Source organism: Macaca nemestrina, chromosome 11, assembly GCF_043159975.1.
Source record: "Macaca nemestrina isolate mMacNem1 chromosome 11, mMacNem.hap1, whole genome shotgun sequence".
Lineage (NCBI taxonomy): Eukaryota > Metazoa > Chordata > Mammalia > Primates > Cercopithecidae > Macaca > Macaca nemestrina.
In genome coordinates, this window is record NC_092135.1 from 99,467,204 (window position 1) to 99,492,146 (window position 24,943).

At 39.3% G+C, this 24,943-nt stretch overlaps 1 protein-coding gene across 8 annotated transcripts in view; it reads right to left on the reverse strand.

The window, feature by feature from the left end:
* Positions 1-24,943, reverse strand: part of LOC105468098 (C2 calcium dependent domain containing 6) — a 176,309-nt gene that overhangs the window by 73,157 nt on the left and 78,209 nt on the right. For 2 of the 8 annotated variants that reach the window (XM_071073187.1, XM_011718068.3), the window contains exon 14: positions 7,659-7,762. The exons of 5 other annotated variants lie outside the window; for them this stretch is intronic. In XM_071073187.1, coding sequence (XP_070929288.1) covers positions 7,659-7,762 — 104 coding nt within the window. Of the gene's footprint in view, positions 1-7,188; positions 7,289-7,658; positions 7,763-24,943 lie in introns of those variants that run through there. One more of the 8 variants, XM_071073188.1, reaches the window with a different exon arrangement.

Genomic DNA, 24,943 nt, shown 5'->3' on the forward strand with positions numbered 1-24,943 from the left:
GATAAAATACAGGATGCCCAATTAAATTTTAATTTCAGATAAATAACCATCTTTTAAAAGTATAAGTATGTTCCAAATATTGCATGGGACATATTTAAAAATTTGTTTACCTGAAATTCAAATTTAACTGAGTTTCTACATTTTTATTTGTTAAATTTATGTCCACCCTACTAGGTACATCACTGGAAATGATGCTAAAGAGGGCTCCTTGGTTCTCAGATGCTGAGCTAACACTTCTGTTGTGCCTTTACAAGGTGATTTCATCACTCTTTTGGGAATGATAGAACCAGTCAATAATCATGGGTCCTTCCTGTACTATTTCTAGTATAAAGTGAGTCTCTTGCTTTGATGCAATATTGTATGATATTCTGAGCTACTGATCATACTCTGTAAGCCCTCAAATAGTGGTGCTGGTTGAGTCACTGAAGGCAGGAAAGGGAAGTTCATTCCCAGAGTATTTACTCATGTCAAAATGAATCATTGCCACTTTCAAGGGGTAAAGTTTCCAAAGTAGTAAACTTGACATTAAGTGACAGGCTGGTCTCAAGAGATACTACTGTTCGCCGATTGGACATTGGGCAGTGTCAATAGTTAAATCAGCCTTGGTAAGTGGGAGCATGTTTTGTTGAGCTCTTGCATAGACTATACTAGCTACCATGGCTGCCACTTTATTAGTGCATCTAGGGTGCCAGCTTTGGGGTATCTGATGACAGAGGATGACTGCCATCAGCTTGTTGTAATTCCGTCTACTTGACTGTTCAGCTTCTGTCTTGATGGATGTTCTCTGATGGACACTACCATGTGATACAAAGGCCTTCAGTCTTTGTGCCTACTCCTGTTTGTCCCATCTATCCTAGGCTTCCCTGACTCTCACCTTCTAGTGTTTTTCCTTCCAGACCCCTGATTAGTTGGCCAAGGCATGTGTCACTGCTCATGAGTGTTTGTATAGTCAAATCTTACTAAATTCATGATAGGGATTTCCTCTGGGGAGAAGAATGGTGAGTGGGATTAGAGGTTAGAGGTTAAGAAAATTTCAATTTTATTTACAAAGCTTTACTTTTATTTAAAAACAGACTTGTAGAAAAAAATGACAAAATGGCAATGATGATAGTAAATGTATCATTTTATCTCTGGACTTCACTGGACAAAAAGACCCAAGAATGGGGATTTCCCCATCTCATGGTCATTGTCATCAAGGCAGTTGGGATGAATGAAAAAAAGTACACACCTAGGAGACTGAGAATGCCTTTTGGCTTTATACAAAATATGTTACCTTTGGAAAATTAATTTATACCTCTGGCTATCACTTTCCTTGTCCATAAAACATAGTTACCAAGGCTCTATCAGACCCAGTATTAGATAAATACTTATATGGATTTCTATGTGCTGTGCTTCTATGGGAATGCCTGGCTGTATATTAGGGCTATAAAGTTTTTCTTGGATATGGTGTCTATGATTTTAAAGAGCTATGGGACCACACTGATGAATGACTGGATAAAGAAACTGGTATATAATGGAATATTCAGCTCTAAAAGAGAATGTGATCTTGCTATTTTCCACAACATGGATGAGTTTGGAGGGCATTATGTTAATGTAAATAAGCCAGACACAGAAAGAAAAATATTGCATTATATAATGAAATCTGATATGTGGAATATAAAAAACAAAGAAATTCACACATACAGAGAAACAAAGCAGTGGTCACCAGGGGTGTGGGATGGAGGGGGCGAGGAAAGGAAGAGACGTGGGTCAGAGGATACAAAGTAATAGAGGAGAGTGGCCAAGATGGCCAGCTAGAAGCAGCTAATGTGTGTGGCTCTCACGGAGAGGAACAGAAGGGGTGAGTAAGTACAACACCTTCAGATGAAACATCCAGGTACTCGGATTGGGACTAATCAAGGAAACAACTTGACCCATAAAGAACGAAAAAAACCAAGACAGGACAACTGCCCACCTGGGAGCAACAGGGGATCTTCCCCCAACCAGGGAAGTGGTGAGTGAATGAGCAACCCTGGAAACCACGCTTCTCCCATGTATCTTTGCAACCTTTGGGTCAGGAGATCTCCTTGTGGACCACTCCACCAGGGCCTTCAGTCTTCAGTCTGACAGAGCTGTGTGGAGTCTCAGCAGAGCAGACACTCAGGCATGTGTGGAGACCCTGGAGCCTTAGATACTCAGGCTTTCCAGCAAAAGTAGCTGCAACTCCGGCAAAGTGGGAGGTTATATTCCTGTACATATCTCTAGGAAAGGGACTGAATCCAGGGGGCTGAGCAGCAATGGCCCACACGCTCCACTTCCACAGCATCTCACAAGACAAGACCCACTGGCTTGAAATTCTAGCCAGCTACTAGTTGCAGTATTGCACCTCCCTAAGAAAGAGCTCCGAAGGGAAGGGGTGGGCCACTACCTTTGCCATTTGGACCACTTAGCCATTCCAGCCTTTGGGCTTCAGAGTGTGTGAGGCGACCAGGGGCTGAAGTGGACCCCCAGCAGAGCACAGCTGCTCTACCAACACGTGGCCAGACTGCTTTTTCAAGTGGGTCCTGATCCTGTTCCTCCTGACCAGGTGGGAACTCTCAACTGGGATCTCTAGCCACTTCCTACAGGTGCCTTTGGGCCAGCAACAGGTCCATACCTCCCTGGGACAATACTCCCAGAGAGGAGGACAGGCTGCCATTTTTGCTCTCTCGCAGCCTTCACTGGTGACACCTCCAGGTTCTGAAAAATCTGAGGTGACTAGGGACCCCAAGCATACTGCAGCAGCCCTGTGGAAAAGTGGCCATACTATAATGTGGGTGGCCATTCCCATATCTCCTCACTGAGCAGGTCCCCCACACCTGGGCCTCCAGCCACCCACCACCAGGGTTAGTGAGCCATTACCTGCTCAGCAACTTTCTAGAGCCTCCAGGGGCAACTGAGTCTCTCTGCCATTGCCTCTGCAGTGGAACTGTCCTTGCCACCCTCAGACTAAGAAAGGAGCAAAGACCCTAAGTTCCTTATCCAAACCTCCAACAACCTGCAGTCAACCCAAAGAAAGGAGGCCAGTCCATCTCCCACATGTCCTACACTCTCCCTATGGCTCATCACCAGACAAGGAACCCCTGGCTTGGGCCCACAGCCTCCATCTTGGGCTGACTGTACTGAGTGATTGCTGACCTGGATCTCTCTGGGGAAGAGACCCTAGGAGTCAAGTAAATGACACTTGGCCACAACCACTACTAAGATCTCTTCCTCTGCTGCCTCTAGCAGGAACATAAACACTGAGATCACCCCAGAGCTGTAGTGGGCAGCCCAGGAGGACCAAGTCGTGAACTACATGCTTAACAGGCAGAGGAACCCATACTTTCAGAGCACTGAGAGGGAACACGGCTGCAACTGTGAGGAAACGTAGGGGAGCCACACAACTGAGCAAGAATCTACCAACTGACCAATAAGTGCCAGCTGCTGGATCATACCCCAAAGCTTCAACACCAAAAATAACTCAATAACATACCCCACTCTGAAACCAGACATAAGAAGTCATCTTCAAATAAAGACTGTATATTAGTCTGTTTTCATGCTGCAGATAAAGACATACCCAAGAATGGGAAGAAAAAGAGGTTTAATTGGACTTACAATTCCACATGGTTGAGAAGGCCTCAGAATCATGGTGAAAGGTGAAGGGCACATCTTACATGGTGGCAGCAAGAGAAAATGAGGAAGAAGCAAAAGTGGAAATCCCTGATAAACCCATCAGATCTCATGAAATTTATTCAGTATCACAAGAATAGCACAGGAAAGACTGGCCTCCATGATTCAATTACCTTCCCCTTGGTCCCTCCCACAACATGTGGGAATTCTGGGAGATACAATTCAAGTTGAGATTTGGGTAGGGACACAGCCAAACCATATCGGAACATACACAAAGCCTTGGCTCAGTGAAACCATAAAAGAAGTCTATTGACTGTACTCAATCTACACTGCAGTTAAAGAAACACCCACAGGCAGAGATGAGAAAGAACCAATGCAAGAACTCCAGTAACTCAAATGGCCAGAATGTCATATGTCCTCCAAACAACTGCACCAGTTCTCCAACAAGAGTTTTTAAGGAGGCTGACCTGGCTGGAATGACATAAATAGAGTTCACAATATGGATAGGAGCAAAGATCATCGAGATTCAGGAAGATGGCAAAACTCAATTCAAGGAAAATAAGAATCACAATAAAGTGATACAGGAGCTGAAGGATAAAATAGCTGATATAAAAAAGAACCTAAATGGTCTGACAGAGCTGAATAACACATTACAAGAATTTCACAATGCAATCACAAATATTAACAGCAGAATAAACCAAGGTGAGGAAAGAATTTCAGAACTTGAAGACTGGTTCTCTGAAATAAGACTGTCAGGCAAAAGTAAAGAAAAAAGAATAAAAAGGAATGAACAAAACCTCTGAGAAGTATGAGATTATATAAAGAAGCCAGATCTACAAATCACTAGCATCCCTGAAAGAGAGGGGAAAAAAGCAAACAACCTGGAAAACACATTTCAGAATACTGTCCGTGAAAACTTCCCCAACCTTGCTAGAGAGGCCAACAGTCAAATTCAGGAAATACAGAGAACTCCTGCAAGATTCTACACAAGAAGATCATCCCCAAGACACATAACTGTCAGATTTTCCAAGGTCAAAATGAAAGGAAGGATGTTAAAGAAAGAGAAAAAGATTAAAAAAAAAAAAAAGACAAGGAAGGGCATTACTTAATAGTAAAAGGTTCATCCAACAAGAAGACCTAACTACCCTAAATATATATGCACCCAACACAGGAGCACTCAGATTCATAAAGCAATTTCTTAGAGACCTACAGAGAGACATAGACTCCCACAGAATAATAGCAGGAGACTTCAACATTCCACTGACAGTATTAGACAGATCATTGAGACAGAAAATTAACAAAGATATTCAGCACCTAAACTCAGCATTGGATCAAATGGATCTGATAGACCTTTACAGAAGTCTCCACCCAAAAATAACAGAATATACATGTGATGATAAGAATGTATATTCTGTTGTGGGCATTTAGTGCTATGAATTTCCCTCTTAACACCGCCTTAGCTGTGTCCCAGAGATTCTGGTATGTTGTATCTTTGTTCTCACTATTTTCAAATAACTTCTTGATTTCTGCCTTAATTTCATTGTTCACCCAAAAGTCGTTCAGAAGCATGTTGTTTAATTTCCATGTAATTGTATGGTTTTGAGCACTTTTCATTGTGTTGACTTCTATTTTTACTGCACTGTGGTCTGAGAGCATATTTAGCATAATTTTGCTTATTTTATATTTGTTGAGGATTGTTTTATGTACAATTATGTGGTTCAATTTTTTGTCTATTATTTCTTTCATTTTGTTCATTATTTCTTTTCATCTTCATTGTTTAATTTGCTGTTGATGTGGCCATCCTGGATGTAGGATGGACCCCACCCAAAATTTGGTTCAATTGTTGAGACTGCTGATGCCACAAACATACCAAGAAGGTAAGAAAATATTTATTACTTACTTAATTGAGGTCTCTGGGGAAAGCAGGGCAGGCCTTTCAAGCAGGTTCCAGATGGCTCAAGAGAGCAGCTAAAGGAGACTGGCTTGCAATTTTTATCATGATTAGAAGGTGGAGCTAGGATAAGAGTTACTACATGTGGGACGGGGTTTGTGTGCCAGCAGCAAAGAAAACACCTAGGCTTTCTTATCTCCTTTCCCAGATGTGAGACAGAAGAGGAAGGAAGTGAGGCTTAAGAGCTGTCAATAGTCTTACTTCAAAAAATGGAGTCAGACTACTGCAATTCACCTCTAATGTTTCACTGAAATATGCCATGTTTCAATACATTAAATTGAATTTGAACTTGTTTATGTAAGTCATTATGGCACTCTATGAGGCCTGCAAGGAGAATAAAAGTTCTGTTGAAAGCCTTATTCAAGAGCTTAGCATTGTGTATTTTGAAATGAGTGCCTCGATCAGGCACTGTATTGTGGCTTTAGTAGGTGAGACATATAGAACCTCGATTTCTATTTGGGTATCTGTGAGGTAAGAGATTCCCAGCATTATTTACCCCAAAGAGGGTAACTTTGGATGAGGAATTTTGGTGCCATTGGCCATACCAGACAACTAGATCATTAGCAATGAATGGTCCAAGAGTATATAAAAATGTGCAGATGAGGCCTACTGTTGGCCAGGGCATCCAAGGCTATGATGACTGCTTGAGATTTGGTCAATTGTGCTGACTCTTGGGTCCCATCTTTTATCAAGGACATCCTGATTAAGGGATGAAAAGCAGCAATTCATCAGCAAGTTCCATCATATGTGATGGTGATGATGTCATCCATAAATGTATGAATTCTCATTGCTGTTCACCGAGTTGACCCCAAGGGTTCCCCAGGTAACCAAAGACTTTGGAAGAAGGATGACCTCCTCTAGCACTGTGGCATCTGGCAAACGGACTGAAGATAGAGGAGGCCACTACTGCCTAAAAATGTGATATTCCAGAGGCCTGGGCTTGGTTCTGTTCCATAGCAAGGAGGCTTTAGTAGTTGTGCTGAGCTTGAAGGATGCTACTTAAGGACCAAAGAATAATGGGAAGCTGAATATTGAGGGCCACAAACTCAGGACCTATGAGAGACAGTCTTTGTTTCTGGCATGTAGCCAGTGATTACCACTGTAATGGTAGCTAGCACAGCATAAAGAGGAGCAGTTTGTTTCATCAGAAGCTCATGGTCAACTTATGGCCATCATGAGAAGTCCAGAATTTCTAGGAGGAATGAGAGGAAGTTGCTAAAGCCTTCCTAATAAGGAAGTTTCTTGGGGACACTAACAGGAGGGACTGTTTTATTATAACTTAAGACAGATTTTTGGGCCTTTTGTTGGAGGGGCACCATTCAAAGGTGGGCTGATTTGCAAGTAATAGTATAAGTAGGCTTAAATAAAATTTGTAAACAAGGATGATATAGTTTGTATGTTTGTTCCCTCCAAATCTCATATTGAAATGTCACCTCCAATGTTCAAGGTGGACCTACTGGTAGGTGTTTTGGTCATGGGAGTAGATCCCTCATGAATGTCTTGGTGCTGTCCTGTGGTAATGAGTGAGTCCTGCTCTATTAGTTTGCATGAGAGCTGGTTGTTTAGAAGAGCTTGGCATCTCTCTCTTCCTCCTTCTCTCGCCAGGTGATGCGCCTGTTCCTTCATCTTCTGCCATGAGTAAAAACTTTCCAAGGCCTCACAAGAAGCCAAGCAAATGCTGGTACCATGCTTGTACATCCTGCAGATCTGTAAGCCAAATAAACCTCTTTTCTTTATAAATTACTCAGCCTCAGCTATTCCTTTATAACAATGCCAAATGGACTAACATAAGGATGATGTTGCCTCCAGAACCCAAAAACGCCTAAAGGATGTTGGGCTTGTTTTAATGTTGTAGGTGCTGAGAGTATCAATAACTTTTTCTTGATAATGTAAGAATAGAGCAGCTCTCAGTTTAGCAAATAATTTTCAGGAATTTAGCTGAGGTAGCTGGCCTAGCTCTATGTGGGTCAATGGCCTGTCCTCTTTTCATTAATTCTTTTATGAACATTTGTATGTCCTAAATTAGTATGTCAAATACATCTCCTTGGAGGAAGATGTCATGAGTGTAAGGTCATACCTGTGTTCCTGGAGAAAACTGGATGCAGCAGTTAAGATTTTGTCTGCAAAGATTGTGTGTGATGGCAGTGTCCCTTCAGAGATGAAGGCAAATTGGCTGAGAGGCTGTTGAAATAGGCATGGTACAGAATAGATTAGTCAAATGTATAGTAGTAAAATATTTACCAACTGCTAATTGAATGGAATCAGTAATGTCAGTAACACTGGCTATGGAGGCCTTAATGGATGAGACTACGGTATTAAGTTTGCAGGAATCTACTGTGAGGCATCATGCATTCTTTCCAAGTTTAAGAACAGGCCAAATTGGACTATTAAGCAGAGAAATGGGATAATCACCCCTTCTTTAACTAGGTCTCATGTCACAAGTTTCAATCCTTGAAGGCCCTGTTTTAATTTACACTGGGTTGTATTAACCCTTTTAGCTGAGAGGATGGACTATGGGGTCCTATTTTGTCAAACAATTCATAAATGCCAAAGACTTCTTTTAATTCATTAGTTATTGGGTCAGAGCATCCATGCCCACTATGGGAATTTTAGGGCAATGGGTGCTATGACAATAGGGAATTGAGCAGGACAATGGCTCTTACGGTTAAGGTGAAACATATGTATATGTCATTTATTTTATATTTAGGAGCTCTCCTACATTTAGTTTAAATTTAAATTTAAATTTAGTGAGATTGCTATAAATTATAAATGTAAGTTGAGCCCTGGTATTGATGTAAGGCCATGAAAATTGGCCGATTTGTGCATTTCAGATGTTAAAGTTAATTCAGAACCTATGCTGCAGAGGCACAGAAGCAACCAGACCCCTTTTAATCTTTATGTTGCATAAATTCTTTTAGTACATTTTGTCCAATTGGGCGAAATTGTAGAGCTCTTCAGTTTTTTGTTTCTTCCCCTTGCATCCAGCTTTTTTAATTTTTTAAATAGAGTTTCACTCTTGTTGCCCAGGCTGGAGTGCAATGGCGCCATCTCGGCTCACCATAACCTCTGCCTCCCAGGTTCAAGCAATTCTCCTGCCTCAGCCTCCTGAGTAGCTGGGATTACAGGCATGCACCACCACACCTGGCTAATTTTGTATTTTTAGTAGAGACGGTGTTTCTCCATGTTGGTCAGGCTGGTCTCAAACTCCCAACCTCATGTGATCCACCTGCCTTGGCCTCCCAAAATGCTGGGATTACAGGCATGAGCCACTGCACCCAGCCACATCCAGTTTTTGTTTTTGTTTTTTTTTCCTTTTTTAAAAACTTAATACAAACTTGTATTAATTGCAGCTAGTTGAGTGAATGCCATATTCCAATGAGGTCATTATGTTAATACACATGGATTAATATTCAATATAAGACTCTCCTCTTTTTTAACTTTGCAAACACTTCTTTTATAAGGCAAATCTAGCATTCTTTTTAAGTGCAAATTTGAGTTCTTCCTTTTTAAATAATTTATTTTGTCAATAGGCAGATACTTATATTTTTATTGTATATAACAGGATATTTTGAAGTATATATACACTGTGAAATGGTCAAATCTAGCTAATTAACAAATGTATCACTCACATAGCCATCATTTTTCTGCTGAGAACACACAACATCTACTCTTTTTACATTTCTCAATAATACAACATATCATCATTAACTGCTGTACAATAGATCTCTTGAAATGTATTCCTCCTATCTAATTGTAATTAGATATCCCTCCACCAACATCTCCCCACTCACCCCTCCCCACTAACCACTTAGCCTCTGGTAACCACCATTATACTCTCCACTTCTATGAGATCGATTTTTTTAGATTCTACACATGAGTCACTAGCCTCTCTTCCCTACTCTTCTTTCTTCCTTGATACAAGTGACCGCCAATGGGGCCATATATTGTACAGGGTAGGGTCTTTCCTCTGAGAGATCTACAGAATGAGGGCCAATGCCTATTTGAGCCATCCAAGCAATTGGTTGGTCACAAGGTAAGAGTGCTTCCTTCAAGTCTAGTGTGAGTCATGGCTTATGCTGGAATTGAGACAAATGATTCAAGCCAAGATGCACAGGTAGGTTCAGGCAGAGACACATGACCCAGTGATACATTAAGGAGGGCCCCAAGCTTGTCCTCTCTCCCTAAATGCCAATTAAATACTAAAAAAAACAAAATCTGACTTAGGCCAGTTAAATCTGTAACAAAGGCTCAATAAAATTTAGCAAATGTAGTACAAAGCAGCACAGCTCAAAGAGTCAGCTAGTAAGCTGGAAACAGCTCAAAGTGCATAATTGCTAACAGGTGGCAAAGCCTATTAATAAGCTAACCTAAGATAAGACAGACCCCGGTCATTGTCTAGATATCATGCTTTCTGTGCTAACTGTTGTGACCATTCCACAGAGTCAGGATGAACTCTTACCCAAAATTTGACTTGAATGTTAAGACTGCTTATACTGAATACATACCAAGAGGGCATGAAAAGAAGCATTACATAATAAGGCTTTCTTGGAGAGCATGACAGACCTTCCAAGCTGGTCAAAAAATGGCTTGAGAAACCAGGAAAAGGAGACTGGCTTGGAATTTTTATGGTAGTTAGATGGTGAGGCTGGGATGAGGGTTCCCACATGCAGGAAGGGGCTTATGTGGCAATAAAGAAGGACATAGCTAGGGCTTCTTATTAGCTTGCCCAGATGTGGGGCAGAAGAGAAAGAGGTGAGGTTTAAAAGCTGTCAGCAATCAAACATCAAAAAATGTAGTGAGCTCTTTTCTAGTTCCATATGAATTTTAGAATAGTTTTTTCTAATTCTGTGACAAATGACATTGGCAGAATGATAGAAATAGCATTTAAAATCTGTAGATTGCTTTGGGTGGTATGACCATTTTAATGATATTGATTCTTCCAATCCATGAACATGGAATGTTGTCCCATTTGTTTGTGTCACGTATGACTTCTTTCAGCAGTGTTTTGTAATTCTCCTTGTAGCGATCTTTCACTTCCTTGGTTAGCTGTATTCTTAGGTTTTTTTGTTTGTTTGTTTGTTTGTTTTTTTCATTGTGAATGGGATTATGCTCTTGATTTGGCTCTCAGCTTGAGAGTATATTGGTATACAGATATACTACTGATTCTTTTACATTAATTTTGTATCCTGAAACCTTACTAAAGTCACTTATCAGTTCTAAGCAATCCTAAGCAAGAAGAACAAGGGAGGAGGTATAGTTTGAAGTTACCTGACTTCAAACTATACTACTAGGCTACAGTACCCAAAACATCATGGTGCTGGTACAAAACAGACACATAGACCAATTGAACAGAATAGAGAGTCCAGAAATAAAGCTACACACCTACAACCAATGGATCTTCCACTAAGTTGACAAAAATAAGAAATGGGGAAAGCACTCTTCATTGAATAAATGGTGCTGGGGTAGATGTGCAACATACAGGAGAATGAAACTGTACCCCTACCTATCACCATATACAAAAATTAACTCATTATGGATTAAATACTTAAATGTAAGGCCTAAAACTGTTAAAATCCTAGAAGAAAACTCAGGAAATACCTTTTTGGACATTGGCCTTGGCAAATAATTTATGAATAAGTCCTCAAAAGCAATCACAACAAAACCAAAAATTGACATGTGGGACCTAATTAAAGAGCTTCTGCACAGCCAAAGAAACTATCAACAGAGTAAACAGACAACCTACAGAATGGGAGAAAATATTCACAAACTATGAATCTGACAAAGGACTAATATCTACAGCCTATAAGGAATGTAGACAATTGAACAAGCAAAAAACAATCTCATAAAAAGTGATGAAAAGACACGAACAGACTCCTCTCAAAAGAAGACATACAAGCAGCAAACATATTTTAAAATGCTCAGCATCACTAATCATCAGAGAAATGCAAATCAAAGCCACAATGAGATACCATCTTATACCAGTCAGAATGGTTATTATTAAAAAGTCAGAAAACAATAGATGTTGGCATGCCTGCAGAGAAAAGGGAATGCTTATATACACTATTGGTGGGAATGTAAATTAGTTCAGCCACTGTGGAAAGCATTTCAGGAATTTCTCAAAGAACTGAAAATAGAACTACAATTTCACTCAGCACTCCCATTACCAGGTATATATCCAAAGAAAAATAAATTGTTCTACCAAAAAGACATATGCATTTGTATGTTCATCGCAGCACCATTCACAATAGCAAAGACATGGAGTCAACCTAGGTGTCCATCAACAATGGACTGGATAAATAAAGTGTGGTACATATACACTATGGAATACTATGTAGCCAAAACAAAATGAAATCACGTCCTTTGCAGCAACATGGATGCAGCAGGAGGCCAAGATATACAAAATTGTAGGCCATAAAACAGTCTCAATTTTAAAGGATTCAAATCATACATATGTTTTCTGACAAAGTAGAATTAAATCACAGTCATTTCTAGGAAATCTTCAAACATTAGGAAACTAAACAACACATTTCTGAGTAACCGATCCATCAAAGAAAAAATCAAAAGACAAATAAGAATGTGTTTTGAATTGAATGAAACTAAACACATAAGTCAATATTTGTGGGATAAATTTAAAGCAGCACTTAGAAATTTACAACAATAATGTATGTAATAAAAAAGAAATATCTCAAATTGTTTACCTCAGCCTCCACCTTAAGAAAATAGCAAAAGAAGAACAAATTATTCATAAATCCTTCTAGAATACTGAAGGGGGGAGAATATTTCCCAACTCATTCTACAATACCAACTTTACCAAAACTAATAACAACATTACAAGAAAGCTACAGACATGTATTTCTCATGACTATATGTGAACAACTTTTCATAAAATTTAGCAAATGAACCCAACAATATATGAAAAGGATAATACATTATAACCAAGTAGGGTTGATCCTAGGAATATAAAGTTGATTTAACAATAAAAAATCTGTGCATTAATATTTTATTATACTAATATTCTAAAAACATATGATCATATCAGTAGTTTCAGAAACAGCATCTGACAAAATCCAGCACCCGTCATTCATAAAATTGCTCAGCAAACTAGAACTAGAAGAGACTTTCTTAAACCTAATGAAGAATATCTATGAAAACCCTATAACCAACATCATACATAATGGTTTTGTGATGGAAACATCCTAGTTCTTGATAATGGGTGGCGATTACACAAAAATACATATTTGTCAAAACTCATCAAACTGTCCACATAAAATTGAGTGTAAGTTTCTCTAGGGAGAGTATTGGCCAGAATTCTGCCCACTAAGTGAAATAACCAAATCAATTTTTGGATCTGTATAGCTGGCCCTTGGGCTACAGCCACAGTGGCCCAGCTGACATCATCAGGTTTCATCTGCTGAACCATCAGTGAACCTGGTCTAGATGTTTAGGGGAAACTGTAAATCCAGGGCCCCACCTGAGCCAGTGGCTTTGTTTTTGGTGGCAGAAGAAAAACATATTGCATAAATTAATGGCTACCCAAATTAATGGCTGCCACTTTTTATGCAAAACCAAAATGATGCTAGGACTAGGTCAGATGCACCCCTAAAGACACTATTACCATTTGGCTAGCAAGGCCTGTTGGTTTAGGCCCCTTTCAAAGCATGCTGAATAAAAGACTAAGTAGAATCCCAAAGTGAAGTACATTTGGTCTTTCACACTCAAAAAAATTAAAATCTAGTAGGGGATCAAAGAGATAGTTTTTTCTTTGATTGACAAAGGAATTGAGTGTTGTGAATCTGCCCACATAGTTTTTTTTTTTTTTTTTTTTTTTTTTTTAGATAGAGTCTTGCTCTGTTGCCCAGGCTGGAGCACAATCTTGGCTCACTGCAGCCTCAGCCTCCCAGGTTCAAGCCATTCTCCTGCCTCAGCCTCCTGAGTAGCTGGGACCACAGGTGTGTGCCACCATGCCTGGCTAATTTTTGTATTTTTAGTAGACACACAGTTTCCCTGTGTTGGCCAGGCTGGTCTCGAACTCCTGGCCTGGCAAGCAGGTCCTTGAATTTGTCAGGGTTTGTCAGCCACTCCTGTTGGTAGAGGTGTAATAACACCATAGTCAGGGCCACTGAAATTGAGGATTTTGATTTGCCAACCAACAGGGCATCACCTGTATCTTTGAGCAAAACTTACTGTGGGGAAAAAGGTACCATGATCTTACACATAGGGCACTCAGCCAATTCAATATATAGTCATGTGCCACATAATGACATTTTGGTCAACAACAGACTACATGATATTGTTTGTCTCTATGCCCCCACCCAAATCTCATCTCAAATTGTAATAACAAAGGGCAGAGGCACTCATCCACCCACCTGTGGCAAATGGCAAGGACTCCTCTACATGTGGCAATGCCCTGAATGGGAAAATTTCCCTTGACACTTTATGATCATTCACAGTAAAAGTGTGTAACACAACAATTTCATTACACACACTTAGCAATAGATGGTATAACAGTAGTATTCACGTATCAACTAACAATGTGAATACACTCAGAAACGTGTCATCAGGTGATTCTGTCATTGTGTAAACATGTACTTACACAAACCTAGATAGTGTGGCCTATTACACACCTATGCTATAGGATCTAGCCTATTGCTCCTAGGCTACAAACCTGTACATCGTGTTACTGGACTAAATACTGTAGGCAGTTGAAAGACAATGGTAAATATTTGTGTATCTAAACACAGAAAAGGTACAGTAAAATATGATATTATGGTTTTATGGGACCACCATCGCATATTCGGTGTATTAGTCCGTTTTCACACTGCTCTAAAGAACTGAGACTGGGTAATTTACAAGGAAAAAAGGTTTAATTGACTCACAGTTCTGCATGGTTGAGGAGGCCTCAGGAAACTTACAGTCAAAGTGGAGGGCAAAAGAGAAGCAAACACCTTTTTTTCAAGGCAGCAGGAGAGCATGGGTGAGTGAAGGGGAAGTGCCACACTTTTAAACCAGCGGGTCTCACTCACTATCACGAGAACAGCACGGGGGAAATCTCTCCCATAATCCAATCACCTCCCACCAGGCGCCTCCCTCGACATATGCGGATTACAATTCGAGATGAGATTTGGGTGGGGACACAGAACCAAACCATATCATGTGGTCTGTTGACCAAAACATCATTACGTGGCACATGACTATATATTGAATTGGCAGAGAGCCCTATGCATAAGATCACTTTAACTTTTTCCCCACAGTAAGTTTTGCTTAAAGCATATTAATTGATTTCAGGTTTTTGTGGAGTTTTTTTTCCCTACCAGAACACAGACTCACCTTCACCTGCGTATGGGGGGCGGGGAAGGGGTGGGGCACAGATGCTCCAACAGTCGCCAGTTTAACCTTATTTTCAGACCAGGTGCATAGGGACAGCAAGGGAGCAAGAGGGCCTCGCCTATGGGATAAAGCTGGAGTAACAGGAAGCCCTTTTTTTTTTCTTTCACCTCCTCATCTCGGGATTGGTCCCACTTCCCTCCTGTGTACTTCCGTGCCTCCAGAAAGCTCCTGGCACAGGGACTTTTTTCTTTCTGGCACATGCTGCTATAGCTCTACCTGGGAGCCTTTGGTGCCTGTGTCTAACAGAACCATGAAACTTTGTGTTCTTCACCTGCCTAAAGTTCCCAAACATGCTGGTCTTCTTCCTTAAAGCAGCTGAGGTCATCCCCTTCTTCCCCACTTCCTCACCGCTAAGGGAGAGTGAGCGACAAACAAAGCACCGTTTGAGTGGTTTCGATCCTGCCTGTCACAACTCAGCCTCTGAACAGTTATTAACAGGCAAGACAAGGGGAAGACCATTATTAGCCATTTCCCCTCCCCAACCCCTGCCTCATACCACTTGGATGAGGGCATTGCCACCGAAGTCCAAGGAATCGTCTCATATTCCCTAACCCAGCCTGCAGGGTTTTCTTTTCCTTCCTCTTCCGGAAAGCTATGTCTCTGTCAGCATCCCATTCTCATTGTCAAAATTGGCAGAAACAGTGCAAATTCTAGGATTTTACCCTACTTACAAGCTGTCAAGTTATCCTACCACAGTTTTATAGACGCTGCCAGAAGACTCCTAAGTCAGAAACAGGGGACTATATTATTTATATAAAGCCCTATTGAACCAGCAATTTTCTTCAGAGAGCAGAGTGGAGGGAAGGTTTCCCCCAAAGGGGTAACTGCTGCTTTTTACTGTAAAGATGAAATACTGCTGGAGCCAGGATGTCCGTGTTCTTGAATCTACCATTTCCATTTTACAAGTGATGCTTGTTGGGCCCTTTCTACCTTGTTCGTTGCTGAGTCCAAGTTGACCCACCTCAAGATGGGAAAAAGTCAGAGTCACAAGGTCTCCACAGCTTGAGTGTTCATTCTTGAGAAGAGCTCAGCAGTTACTCAAGGTAATAGCTACTTTTCAAAAAGAGTGTACCTGATAGCTAGGTCAGAGGGAAACAAGTCCAAACCCCCAAAGGGTGTCTTCAGGCAGTGGCTCTAATCAGTACAGAGATTCATAGCTCAAAAAAGTCATTAGGATTGCAGGGCCCCTAACATAAGCTTGCTGGACAGCTTCTAACTCAGTCTGTTGGACTGGGCCCTACTAAAAGGATGCCAGTTTGTAGGTTAGCCAAGATTAAGGCCATAGTCAGGCACATGCCACCTCCTATACCCAGAGCCCATCAAGGTGCTGGGCCTCCTCTTTTGGTAGTTGGGGTGGAGGTAGGCGGACTGCAGAAAGGCAATAGTTTTTCTTTGACTGCCAAAAGGACAGCCCATTATGAATTTGCCCAGATAGACGCAATAGACGCAATAAACTTTATCTGGTAAGCAGTCCACCTAATTTTGTCAGAGCTTATCAGCCACCACTGCTAGTGGAAACATGGTAATACCACATTCATGACTATTGAGACTAAGGCTTTTGACTTGCTAACCAATAGGACATCATCTATAACGTGAAACTTACGGATATCAGAGGGTACAAGTATTCACGTTAAATCCCAACCCACCCACTGGTGGAAAATGGTTGATGACTAGGTATCCTTAAGGGAGTACTACAAATGTTTACAAACTGATCTTAGTCCTCAGATGTCAGGGGTGTGCGAAAGGCATGCTGATAATGTCCAAGATAGCAAACCAAGAGTCAGCTGTCTGAATAATGGATTCAGTAAGTCACAATGTTTGGAACAGCTAAGTTATGGAGGCAACAAATGAATTCAGTTGGTAATAATGCACTGTAAGTCTCCAGCTCCATTAGCAAATTTTACTGGCCATACAGGGATGTTGTATTTAGAAAATGCATTTCTTAATTTTTCTGCTGCCTTTAAGTCCTAAATGAAGGCCATGGTTTCCCTTTGTCCTCCTAGGATCCTGTAAATTTTTTTATTGAACCATCTGGAAGGGGACATGGAGACAAGTGAGTAGTGATTTGTATGTCACACTAGCACTTCTTTACACATGACTCTTCCAATGATTCTGATGTTTATGAAATGGAGATGATCTAGCATATAACACATTAACTCCTCATATACATTCAGGTGTAGGAACAACAACAGTTGTTGTTAGGTCAGTTAAATTGGCCTAAAGAGCCTCACCTGTAAGGTTTAGTTCCCTTCTCCATTGTGAACTATGCCCAAATCCCATGAGCTGAATCTAGGTGACTTTTCCTTCCTCCCTGGGGTAGGAAGAAGCTTTGCCCACCACCAGCAAAGCTGCACCACCACTGCCATGAACTCTGCCAACCTAGGCCACTGAGATGCAAATGACACAAGCACAGATTACAGCTAAAGAAACTACATGGTGACTACACTACTGTGTACATCCAGAATCAAATCCAACATACCCTACCTGAACCAACACCCAAGACCCATCTAAACAAATAAGTCTTTCCCTACAAAACCTTCCCCAAAAGATGTGACTATTACACCAGATATGTAGAAATCTACATAGAGACATATCAAACATGAAAAAGCAAGGAAACATGACACAAAGAAACACAATAATTCTCTAGTAACAGACCCGAAGCATAAGGAAATATATAAAATTCCAGAAAAATATTCAAAATAATAATCTTAAAGAAACTCTGAGATACAAGAGAATACAGATTGATGATTCAATGAAATCGGGGAAAAATCATGATTTGAATGAGAACTTCAACAAAGAGATAGATATCATTAAAAAAAGAACCACAGGAATGCTATGAATAATTAAATGAATGAAATAAAAAATACAATCAAGAGCTTTAACATCAGACTAGACCAAGCAGAATATAAAAATTTCTGAATTTGAAGACAGGTCCTTTGAAATAACACAGGCAGACAAAAAAAAGTCTTCACCTATCAAGTATAACCTTGAAAGTAAATGAATTAAATGCCAATTTAAAAAACATACACTGGTTGAATGGATAAACATAACAAGATGCAAATATATGTTGCCTAAAATAGAATCACTTCACTGGCAAACACTTGAAAGCAAAGAGATAGAAAAAGATACTCCACACAAACAGAAACAAAAACCAAGCAGGGATAGCTATACCTATATCAGACAAAACAGACTTCAAGTAAAAAGCTGTCAAAAGAAACAATGAAGAACATTATATAATAATAACAAAAGGATCAAGTCAGCAAGAGAATAACAATTGTAAATATATATGCACCCAATACCACAGCACCCAGATACATAAAGCAAATATTATTAGATCTAAAGAGAGCGAAAGGCCCCAATACAATAATAGATGGAGACTTCAGCAATCCACTATCAGCATTGGAGAGATCACCTAGAAAGAAAATAAAAAAGAAACATTGGATTTAAACTACAGCATAGAACAAAGGGACTTAACAGACATTTACAGTACATTTCACCTAACAGCTGCAGAAAATACATTCTTTTCATCAGCACACAGAACATTCTTCAGGAATGACCATATGTTAGGACACAAAACAAGTCTCAAAAATTTTTCAAAATTGAAATCTTATCTAGTCTCTTATCTGACCACAATGGAATAAATCTAGAAATCGGTAAGAGAAACATTTAAAATTATACAAATACATGGAAATTAAACAACATACTCCTGAATAACCACTGGGTGAAGAAAGAAATTAAGAATTAAAGTTCATTGAGGGTCAGGCGTGGTGGCTCATGCCTGTAATCCCAGCACTTTGGGAGGCTGAGGCGGGTGGATCATTTGAGGTCGGGAGTTCAAGACTAGCCTGGCCAACACGGTGAAATCCCATCTCTACTAAACATAGAAAAATTATCTGGGTGGTAGTGGCGCATGCCTGTAATCCAAGATACTAGGGAGGCTGAGGCAAGAGAATTGCTTGAGTCTGGGAAGCGAAGGTTGTGGTGAGTCAAGATCGTGCCACTGCAATCCAGTCTGGGCAACAGAATGAGATTCTGTCTCAAAAAAAAAAAAAAAAAAAAAAAAAAAAAGACAAAAGGAAAAAAAGAAGAGACATCAAAATGGATACCACAGAAATAAAAAAAAAATCATTATAGACTACCATGAACAAGAACGTATCAATAAATTTGAAAAACTAGAGGAAATGGATATATTCCTGGAAACATACAACCTACCAAGATTGAACCAAGAAGAAATAGAAAGTCTGAACAGACCAATAAGAAGTAATGAGACTGAATTAGTAGTAAAACATCTCCTAACAAAGAAAAGTCCAGGACCAAATTGCTTAACCTCTGAATTCTACCGAAGTTTAAAGAAGATTAATACCAATTCTTCTCAAACTATTCCAAAAAATTAAAGCAGATAAAACTCCTTGTATTAGTTTGTTCTCACACTTGTTATAAAGAACTACCTGAGACTGGGTAATTTATGAAGAAAAGAGGTTTAATTGACTCACACTTCCACAGGCTTAACAGGAAGCATGGCTGGGAGGTCTCCGGAAACTTACAATCATGGTAGAAGGCAAGGAAAAGCAAGCACCTTCTTCACATGGTGGCAGGAGAGAGAGAGAGGGAGAGAGAGAAAGAGACACACAGAAAGAGGTGCCCACACTTTTAAACCATCACATCTCCTGATAACTCACTCACTACCATGAGAATAGCAAGAGAGAAATCCTCCCCCATGATCCACTCACCTCCCACCAGGCCCCTCATCCAATTTGACATTAGATTTGGGCTGGGACGCAAATCCAAACCATATTACTCTTCCTAACTCATTGTATGAGACCAGCATCACCCTGATACCAAAAGCAGACAATGACACAACAAAAAAAGAAAACTACAGGCCAATATCCCTGATCAATGTAGATGCAAAAGTCCTAAACAAAATGCTAGCAAATCAAATCCATTAATACAACATGATCACGTGGGATTTATCCCAGGAACTCAAGGATGGTTCAGCATGTGCAAACCACTAAACATGATACATAACATCAACAGAAAGAAAGACAAAAACCGTATTATCTCAATAGATTAGAAAAAGGATTTGATAAAATTCAACATCCCTTTATGATAAAAATTCTTAATTAGGTATAAAAGTACCTCAATACTCAATTCAATGTATTTAATACAATTCAGTATACAATTAAGGCCATACATGACAAACCCACAGCTAATATCATACTGAATGGGGGAAAAGCTTTCAACTAAGAAATGGAACAAGACAACACCACACCACCCACTCTAACTACTTTTATTCAACATAGTACTGGAAGTTCTGGCCAGAGTAATTAGGCAAGAGAAAGAAATTAAGGGCATCCAAATTGGAAAGGAGGAAGTCAAATTATCCCTGTTTGCAGAGACATGATCTTATACATAAAAAAATGTAAAAACTCTACCAAAAACTCTTAGAACTGATCAATGAATTCAGTAAAAATGTAGGATACAAAATCAACATACAAAAATCCAGGAAGAGGAGCCAGGATGGCCAACTAGACACAGCCAGGAAGAGCTTCCTTCACCAAGATAAGATCATCAAGAAGACCAGCACACTCCAGGCAGATCTTTGGAAGGAAGACATTGAGAGTGGATGGAGGGAGAATGCGGACTCTGGTTGAAGTGGGAGGAAGCTGGGAACCCTGCATGGGGTTGCCAAGCACAAGGACTCATTCCTGGCCTCAAGCAGCTTCTAAGGAAAGGGTAGGTTAAATAGGTATAGAGTGGCCCACTCTCAACATGGATCTCCAGAATCCTAGCTGCAGGTGACCCCATGACCCCCACAGACATTTGAGCTGGCAGGGAGAGCTGCTTGGAGAGTTGGCTCAACATTACTCATCATCAGAGAGAAATGCAAATCAAAACCACAATGAGTTAACAACTCACACCATTCAGAATGGCTATTATTAAAAAGTCAAAAAACAATAGATGCTGGTGAGGCTGTGGAGAAAAGGGAACGCTTATATACTGTTGATATAAATGTAAATTACTTCAGCCACTGTGAAAAGCTGTTTGGAGATTTCTCAAAGAACTTGAAACAGAACTACCACTTGACCCAGAAATCCCATTACTGGGTATATACCCAACGAATATAATATTGTACCAAAAAGACACATTTATTTATATGTTCATCACAGCACTATACACAATAGGAAAGACATGGAATCGACCTAGACTCCCATCAGTGGTAGACTGGATAAGGCAAATGTGGTATGTATATTCCACGGAATCTGATGCAACTATAAAAAAAAAATGAAATCATGTCATTTGCAGAAACATGGATGCAGCTCAAGACCATTATCCTAAGGGAATTAATGCAGGAATAGAAAACGAAATACTACACGTTATCACTTATAAGTGGGAGCTAAACATTGAATACACCTGGATAGAAAGAAGGGAATAGATACCAGGGCCTACTTGAGGGTGGAGGGTGGAAGGAGGGTGAGTATTGAAAAACTACCTATTGGATACGATCTATGCTACCTGGGTGATAAAATAATTTGTACACTAAGCTCCAGAAACATGAAATTTACCCAGGTAACAAGCCTGCAGAAGTTAACTCCTGAACCTAAAATAAAAGTTGGCAGGAAAAAAACAACAAAAATTAGTAGTTTCTATACACAATGAGCTAGCTAAAAAAGAAATCAAGAAGGCAATCCCATTTACCATAGCTATACTAAAAATAAAATACTTAGGAATAAATTTAACCAAGGAGGTAAAAGACTTCTACAAGGAAAACTATGAAACACTGAGGAAAGAAAGAAGATGCAAGCAAATGGAAATATGGCCCATGTTCATGAATTGTAAGAATTAATATTTTTAATACATCCATACTACCCAATGCAGTCTACAGATTCAATCCAATTCCCACTAAAACTCCAATGTCATTTTTCACAGAAATAGAAAAAATAATCATAAAATCCATATGGAACCATAAAAGACCCCAAACAGCCACGCAATCTCGAGCAAAAAGAACAAAGCTAGATGCATCAAATTCCCTGGTTTCAAATTATGTTATAAAGCTATTGTAATCAAAACAGCATGGCACTGGCACAAAGACACATAAACCAATGGAACAGGCAGACAGCCCAGTAATAAACCCAAGTATTTAGTATTTATAATTAGTTGATATTTGACAAAAATGCCAAAAACACAATAGGGAAAAAACAGACTCTTTAATAAATGGTGTTGAGAAAAATACATATGGCTCAGAAGATGAAATTGGACACTTATCTCACACCATACACAAAAATCATCTCAAAATGTATAAAAGACTTAAATGTAAGATGTGGAAATGGGGAATTGTAAAGTTAATCGAAGAAAACATAAGGGAAAATCTCCACAATACTGGTCTATGCAATGATTTATTGGATAGGACTCCAAAAATGCAGGCATCAAAAGCAAAAATAGACAAATGGAGTTGCATCAAATCAAAAGTTTCTGTACAGAAAAGGAAACAATGAACAGAGTGAAGAGACAAAACATGAACTGGAAGAAAATATCTGCAAACCATACAGCTGACAAGGGGCGAATATTCAAAATATATAAGGTACACAAACAACTCAAAAGCAAGAAAACAAATAACCTAATTTTAAAATGAGCAAGTGATCTGAACAGACATTGCTCAAAGGAAGACATATGAAAGGCCAATAGATAGATTAAAAATACTCAATATCTCTGATCATCAGAGAAATGCAAATTTAAACTACAATATGATATCATTTCACGCCTGTTACAAGAGCTATTATCAAAAAGAAGAATGATAAGTGCTGGCAAGGATATGGAGAAAAGGGAACCCCTGTACACTATTTGTGGGAATATAAATTAGTACAGCCATTTTAGAAAGTAGTATGGAGGTTCCCAATAAAACTAAAAATAGAATTACCATATGGTACAGCAATACTACTTCTGGGTGTATCTCCAAAGGATTTGAAATTGGTGTATCAAAGAGATATCTGCATCCCCATGTTTACTGTTGTGCTATTATAATATCCAAGATATGAAAGCAACTTAAGTGTCTATCAGCAGATCAATGGATAAAGAAATGTGTACACAGTGGAATGCTACACAGCCTTAAAAAAGAAGAAAATTCTGTCATTTGTGATAATATGGATAAAACTGGAAGACATCATGCAAAATGAAATAAGTCAGACACAGAAAGACAAATACTGCATTATCTCACTTATGTGTGAAATCTTAAAAAGTTGATCTCATAGAAACAGAGAAGGTGGGTACCAGAGGCTGGGTGAATGGGAAGAAAAGAGGTGAGAAAAAGAAAGATATTGTTCAAAGAGGTATGAAGTTTCACTTAGAATGCAGAAATAAGTTCTAGTAATCTAGTCCACTGCATGGTGATCACAGTTAATAATAATGTATATTTCCAAGTTGCTAAAATACATTTTTAATGTTCTCACTACAAAAAAAATGATAAATTGGTGAGGAAATAGATATGTTAATTATATTGATCAACTCTATAATATATACGTAGATTATAAGATCACATTGTATCTAATGAATATACACAATTATTTGTCAATTAAATTTTTTATGAAAAAATAAAATTAAAAATTAAAAATAAAATTAAAAAGGCTGTGGATAAAATAATTGCAAGGTGCATTTCACGTGCATAGTTTTGGTTGATTCAAAGTACAGAATTAGCAAGGACAACGTTTTGGGGAGATTATGGCATATTTCCCAACAGTACCATCAATCATTAGTAAGGGATTCAAATTTAATGAATGGAATTCATGGCTTAAAGAGGGCAGTTATATAAAATGGATGAATAGGAGATATGAGGTTAATGATGTCACATATATCACTCTCTGCCTTCCTTAACCCTAATCCTCTGCAGACCCTACAGGCTTTTAAACTCAAAGACTCATACATTATTAGAGCTCTTACCACTTGCCCTTTGTGGAAATAATCTTGCAGCCTTATGCCTGACACTTAGTGTGTCAGGGCTAGATGGTTCATTCACCTTAAGAGTATTAAAATGATTGCATTTCCTATGACTATGTGATTGACTTAACTACATACAGTGAGGCCTAGGAGTTATAATATAATATATTCAGAGTTTCCACAGCAAATGCCTCAAGACCCTGCAGTATTTTTAACTAAACTAATTCAACAGATGTTTACTACTGCCTAACATGGACTCATCACTATTAGTGGTGAGTTCTAAGTAGTAAGAGCTCTAATTATGTATGAGTCTAATTATGTATGTATTGCCTTTAAAATACTCATTATTATTACTAGATAGTAAGATACAGTGGTAAATAAGACTAAATCTCAGTACTATCTGTAATTTAAAGTCAAATGGGAGTAACAGACAATAAATGAGTAAAGAAACATAATATGATACCAGGAAATGATATATGAAGAAAGAATACTAGGAATGGAGGAGGGTGGATGGGTAGATAATTACTTTACATAGAGTGGTCAGAGGAGCCCCCCAACCCGCCCTCCATTAAGGAGGGAACATCTGAGCAGAGTCCTAAATGGTGTGAATGAATGAACCCTGAGAAGATCTGTGGGGGAGAGCATTCCCCTGACGGAGAAAAATATTAGAAAGACCTTGAGGCTGGAATAAGTTTGGTTTGTTCAAGGAATAGTAAGAAGACTAATGTGGTTGAAGCAGAGTGAACAAAGGGAAACATGCTAACACATGAGGCCAGAAATATTAAGTGGGGGCATTGTAGATGATGGTGAGAAGTTTGGACTTTATTCCAGGCATGAAAACATGCCATTGAAGAATACTGATCAGAGGAGTGACATGATTTAGATTACATCTTTACAAGATCGGTCTTGCTGCTATTAGAAGAACAAACTAGACAGAGGCAAAATTGGAAGCAGGAAAATTCAGCTTTTATAGCAGACAGGAGAGATGAAAGTAGCTTGGTCTAAGTCAAGGTGATAGCAATGACAGTGGTGGATTTCAGATATATT